Source organism: Phyllobates terribilis, unplaced genomic scaffold, assembly GCF_046119375.1.
Source record: "Phyllobates terribilis strain yellow unplaced genomic scaffold, ASM4611937v1 Scaffold_2__4_contigs__length_985480577, whole genome shotgun sequence".
NCBI classification, from domain to species: domain Eukaryota; kingdom Metazoa; phylum Chordata; class Amphibia; order Anura; family Dendrobatidae; genus Phyllobates; species Phyllobates terribilis.
This window is the reverse complement of record NW_027362762.1, coordinates 807,729,016-807,735,394: the sequence shown is the minus strand read 5'-3', so window position 1 is coordinate 807,735,394 and position 6,379 is coordinate 807,729,016. Positions and strand designations below refer to the sequence as shown.

Here is a 6,379-nt window from a genome sequence, read left to right as displayed (position 1 = left end):
GAGCATGGACTGGCCACGGGCCTCCCGAGTGTGCCTCATAGAGACATGTGAAGCTGTCATGCTGCGGTCGGGAGATCAGCAGCTGGTCCGTGTATTGCAGTCTGTGTTCGGACCCATTTACACGGACGTCTGAATGAGCCCTAAGGCTCGCGTTGTACATGAGAGTCTCAATGACAGGGTGGAGTAAGAGGAACCTGATTCATGACAAGGTGCATGCCACTAAATGAATGAGGTGCATCTTACACCTGGCTTGTTCCTCCGTACTCCTTGCTAGATACCTTACTCCAGTCTTGGACTGGAGTAACATTTCTGGTGTATGGTATGCCATGACTGATCATGAATTAGAAGGGTGAACGTATCCATGCTACTGTCCCACCCAATCTCAGCCCAGTTTGGCAGAGCTGACCAATACTGGTGTTAAAATATCAAAAATCAACATTAAGTGACTTTTTATGAATGGGGGTCTATGTGTACCTTCCCTCTACACTAAGTGGCACCACTAGCCATGCGAGCGCCATTTTCCACAAAGACCCTTGCCTTTGACTCTTTGAGCTAAACCTCCCTTCCCCCTCACTCCAGCTCTACCCCTTCCATCTTGCTGGGGGCCACAAGGGTAATCTCTATGGTTCCTTAAGGCCCCATACACATTACACTCATGTTAGCTGAGCCCACTGATATCGACAGGTTTGGCTGACGGTCTAATGTGTATGGGGGCCCCGGACAAGAGATGATGGGGGGGCTAATGATCCGCCATTATGGACTGCCTATCCTGAGATAAGCCGTCACCAGACATGTCTGCCAGCGGCTGTGGAGTGCTCCTGTATATGGAGAGTCGGGGGAGATAGCTGCCGGAGGAATGATCGTCTGAGCCAAGTGTATGGGGGAGCTGGCTGCCACTGTATGAGAGGTTACTAATTTGCAGCCATTGTTCTGCCCCTCGGAAGTTGCTGTATGAGAATTGTCTGTTTTCCATAGAAATCTGCTGCACTGCTCTGTAAGGGGCGCTGAGCCCAAAGACTGCCACTGGGTGGCGATGACGAGCTGCCGAAACTGCCGCGCTCGTGAGTCACAGTTTCCGGGATCCGTGACGTCAGAGATCATCGCCTGTAGGGCGGGCTCAGAAAATTATGTAATACTCTTCTTATTGGATGAAACACACAAGGGGGCGGGATCAGACATCTATAAATTTTGTAGTTGCGTCCTTGTTCTGACACTTCGTCGTCGGAGTTGCTACAGCACAGTGGCTAGTGTGTGGAGTCTCTGCCGAGTCAGGGTCCCAGACTGACTAAGGAGCGGAAGCCCCTGGGAAGCGAATGAAGAAACACCTTCTACTACTCTTCACGTACAGAGGACTTGTGAGAAAAGGAAAAAAGAGCAAGAGACGAAAATGGCCAATTATACGATCCGATCAGCCGTGCCCGGAGACTGTAAGGACATCCTGCGACTCATAAAGGTGCATAGACGTCACTGGTGACCGCACTGATGAGCTGGGCTGATCCCCGGGGGGGGCGAGCTGGCCAGAGGTCCTCTCCTCCTGCTGTCGTCTCTTGCCGCTTGCTGCAGTCTCTACCTGCCCCTGATGCAGTCAGCATATTCTGCCGCACTGGTCAGCTGATGTGACCACAAAGGCTTGCAATCTAATATCACTCACTACTGACTTTTTAGGAAAGCTTTTCTTTTTTTCTTGGCTAGTAAAACCTTGCTGCTGTCTTCCAGACACTGCCCCTCCAGGATTTTTGTAGTACTGCAGCTCAGTTCCACATTCCTGAAACTGAGCTGCAGTACCAGACCCAACCAGGGAACAGGTGTCGTGCTGTTTCTGGAAGAAAGCTATGTTTAGTTCCCCTGTTTGTCTACTTGTCTGTTTTTGGCAATTTGAATATATATATATATATATATATATATATATATTATCATAAATTATTTTTTTTTTTTTTTTCCTTTAAGGAATTGGCAAAATATGAGGAGATGGAGAACCAAGTGGTGTTAACTGAGAAAGGTATGGCTGTCTTCATCCTGTCTTCTGAAGTCTGTATACACCAGTAGTCTGTAGTTTCTTGGCTCAGGGCACCTGCGGACTTGTTATTTTTGGACTTGGTATGGTGGGATTGTTTTGCTTGACTGATCCTAGAATGGGCACTCTGCCAGTCCGGTCCCATGAGTCCCTGGAGCGCAGCTTGGAGAAATAAAATGGATGGTTGGGAGGGAGAGGCCCCTTGTAAGTTCTCTGTAACATGCACAGCTAATTCTCTTCCCCCCTCAGATCTTTTAGAAGATGGCTTTGGAGAACACCCTTTCTACCGCTGTCTTGTTGCTGAAGTACCGAAAGAGAACCAGACGGTTGATGGTAACCAGTTCATTTCTTCTGCTCCTTTTGTTATCCTTATGACTTGTGTTGAGCCTTGTGGCACTTCTTGTATTGACCCTACTTGTGAGCGGTTGCAATATGTTAAATCACATTTTCTCTAATTTGTCCCCAATCTTCAGGTTACAGTCTCTAGCTTCGCCATGTACATGGATGGCCCTTCCGTGTACATGGGCGGGTGGGGAGGTAACTAAAAGATCCGTTACACAAATACATAGATGAGCGTGAAACGAGGTAAGGCCACCAGGGACATCCATTCAAGAATAACCAACACGGTAGCTCAGAAAACGTGTGCCGCTGATGAGGGTTCTAGTGGAGAACAATAAGTTTTTCATTACAACTGCGGAACATTCCCCACCATTTCTTTCAAGTGCAATATATTGCTAACTGGAAAATTTGACCTAGGGGGCAGTGTTGCCTGTAAGAAATCTTTCCACCTTACAATTCGATTGTGTGGACAGCAATGTTCAAATTTTTATATTTTTTTTCTGGCTTTTGTTTTGCAAGATTGTTTTGTTTCAATTCTCTCCTGTCTTTAAATATTTGCAAATTTGGATTAACCTAAGCTATATATAATATTTTTGGGAGAGATTAAGACGTTAATGGTGCTGTGGTTAACTGTTCTGAACTGCCGTGTGAAAGGAAAACTCAATATTTCTATAGTGGAAAATCCATGCTGCGCTCAGTACATAAATATTGACATGTTAATGTGACTGTATTTATCTGTATGCATTGAATGGTAGCTACTGATGGCCCTGTAGATTTTAGATTGCCTCCTAAATGAGTTGTGTGTTTCTTTAACAGGCTATACGATTGTTGGGTTTGCAATGTACTATTTCACTTATGACCCATGGATAGGGAAGCTTCTTTATCTGGAAGACTTCTTCGTGATGAATGAGTTCAGAGGTATGGTTTGGGTTTTTATTCTATAATGGAATCTGTGCATTAAAGGGTTTAGTACTTTTACATTGGCCAGTCTTTAGCTTAAAGAAGTTGTCCATTACTTGTACTTTGATACCCTATCTCAGGGATGTCAAACAGAGGGCCAAAATGAAAGTCGTGGGCCAACCAGTATACTGAATGAGCCTCAGAGTCCTCCATACAGAATAAGGGGCCTCACATAGGGGTGGTGGTTCTGGTGTCAAGGGCCAAATATAAATACTCTGCAGGCCAGATTTGACCCACCAGCTGGAGTTTGACACTTATGCTCTATCGGCCAGGGTCCACCCTTGCAGATCAGCCATCTGTGTCTGCTGCTGGCTGGAAGTACTTGCTGAACTTGGCTGTCTAGTTGTAGTGGCTGCCGCAGGGTACTACACATCTGCCTCCTATTCAATTTAATGGGACCCTGGCCGATCAGACATTGATGCCCTATCGTAGGAAAAAAGAAATTGAAGTTTACCACAGTTTGTGAATTAAAAATCCATGGTAGGAAAACCGGTGGGTGCCATGACTCCAGCTGGTGTGGCTCAGCAACAATGGAAAAGTAAAGAGAGCAGCACAGGTGAAATAAAAACATGATTTTATTTCTTTAAGCCATAAAACCTGACATACAAAGATAAAAACTGTTTAAGGGCGTCTAGGATGCCAGAAACATAGTGCCACTCTTTTCACTTTTCCATTGTCCTATCCTATTTATAGGGTATTGATGAATAAGTAGTGGACAACCTTTGTCATCTATACAAGATCGGTGGTCTAACACCCAGCACCACATCTAATCAGCTGTTACCACCTTAGACTATGGACTGACGTTAACAGTGTATGTGAGCAGAACAGGACAGCTCAATCAGTGGGTGCTTTAGGTCTGCTTCCATTTTTAATTGAAGATGATCTGGAGTACTCTACCACACCTTATACGCCAGGGATCCCCAACCTGTAGCTCAGGAAACTGTAGTCTCAAAACCATGTGTGGCTCTCAGCCACCTGCCAGCTTGATGCCTTGGCACCAGATCTAGCAACCAGTGAGGAAGGCAGGTCTTTAAATGGTGACTTTTGAGTAGCCTCGCACAGAAGAGCAGATCTGGATGTGCATATACTGGCCTTGTGGTTGGAGAGATAAATTAAGTGCTATGCACATAGGATGATACTGTCAGATAGAGGGGGTGCTTGCTGCTGCATCAGCATGGTGGGAGTGCTTGTTGCAAGAACATCAAATTAGGATAAGGTGGGAATCCCTGAATGTAAGCGGTCATGGTGACTTCTGTGGGGAAGCTTTGGAGGCTCTGGGTGTCTCTATTGTGGGAGGAGTGGGTTCTCTGGATGTGGCTCATGACACTTTCAGAGCTGAATGGCTCACAAGGTAAGAAAGGTTGGGTAACACTGCTCTACACTGTACAGAGCGATGTTCTGCTATTTTTCATATCTGGCTGGAGGGAATCATGGGTGATTGAGTGTCCAACACTCAGCACCCCCTCACTGATCTATGTTGATAACCAATCCATTAATCTGTTAGTTTTGTATGTATTGACTAATTTCTTGTGTCAATCTAGGGTCAGGAATTGGATCTGACATATTCAAGCACCTGAGTCAGGTGAGTTTTCTTTGACCTTACAAAGGCTTTAACATTGGTGAAAGGAGACATTCACTTGAAAGATCCTAAAATACTTTTTACAAGTCCTCATTAGGAATCATTTTTCAGTAGTGCAGGTGCCATTTCCCCTTAGAGTTGTTCATATGCTGATAGTGGTAGGTTTTCATTATCAGTTGCAGTTCCCAACCTATTGTATGCATTAGATGCTGTCAGTTCAGGTCAAACCCCAGCGTAATACAGATGAGAAATTATGGGTGTGTGAATTGGCCCTTATGTGAAATGGACATGGGTGCATCAATGTTTATATTTAAACCTTCTGATGGACCATAAGTGTTTAGTGTAGTTTTATAGCAATAGCATATGGACCACCAATAAAATGCTAACAATTAGGCTAAAGAGTATTCTTCTGGCTATGGTGTGGCAAGTCCATAAATGGATAAAAAGCATGTTCTTTATCTGCATGGTACACTAGTGCCCTGCATCTGATGTGAAATCCATTAGATATTGCTAGTTATTGAAATTTGGATACATGGTTACTCATGTATCACACTACAAATAACTAGTCCCATGATCCTGGTCTTTTATACAATCTTGGCCCATGTTTCACTCCTAACTGACTTGCGCTTTCTCACCAGATTGCCGTGAAGTGTCGCTGTAGCAGTATGCATTTCCTGGTAGCAGAATGGAATGAGCCATCTATCCGCTTCTATAAGAGACGTGGCGCAGCTGATCTTTCCACTGAAGAAGGCTGGCGCCTCTTTAAGATCGACAAAGAGTACTTGTGTAAGATGGCAGCTGAAGAGTGAAGCCTGGTGTATCCCACAGAAAATTTATTAAAAATAAAAATTCTTTTGTTTGCTAGTTATGTAGTGTTTATATGGTGACTAATTCAGAAACTTTAGTACCAGTGACATTGTAGCATGAGATTCACTCATAGCTCTTCGCCAATTTCCATTATGACCTAAGACTGTTCTGAAAGCCCTCCAAACACAAGATCCTCAGTTGTGTAAATATAACTTCATTCTTGTAAGTCGTTGATTGTGTACAATGTACACACTGGTATTTTAAGGTTTTTGTATAATTAACCTGTTTTTACGAATTAAAGAGCAGCATTTGTTCTACATTGTCTCGTGGTGTCAAATTTTTACCATTACTGAATCCTTTAGGCTTGTGGATAAGGTGATCAGCTCTCAGACCATATCATTGTACTATGATGAATGGGAGGATCTCTTTAAAGTTTAGCCGTTTCTACACTGCTCAAAAAAATAACGGGAACTCTCAAAACACATCCTAGATCTGAATGAATGAAATATTCTCATTGAATACTTTGTTCTGTACAAAGTTGAATGTGCTGACAACAAAATCACACAAAAATCATCAATGGAAATCAAATTTATTAACCAATGGAGGCCTGGATTTGGAGTCACCCCCACAATTAAAGTGGAAAACACGCTACAGGCTGATCCAACTTTGATGTAATGTCC

General features: G+C 43.9%; 1 protein-coding gene across 1 annotated transcript; it reads left to right on the top strand.

Annotated features, from left to right (window-relative positions):
- The first annotated feature begins 1,188 nt into the window (after positions 1–1,188).
- SAT1 (spermidine/spermine N1-acetyltransferase 1) lies at positions 1,189–6,016 on the top strand. The gene is made up of 6 exons (XM_073667522.1): positions 1,189–1,453; positions 1,948–1,999; positions 2,264–2,347; positions 3,170–3,271; positions 4,855–4,895; positions 5,531–6,016. The coding sequence occupies exons 1-6, from the start codon at positions 1,388–1,390 to the stop codon at positions 5,699–5,701; spliced, it is 516 nt and encodes a 171-aa protein (XP_073523623.1). The 5' UTR covers positions 1,189–1,387; the 3' UTR covers positions 5,702–6,016.
- Positions 6,017–6,379: the final 363 nt, after the last annotated feature.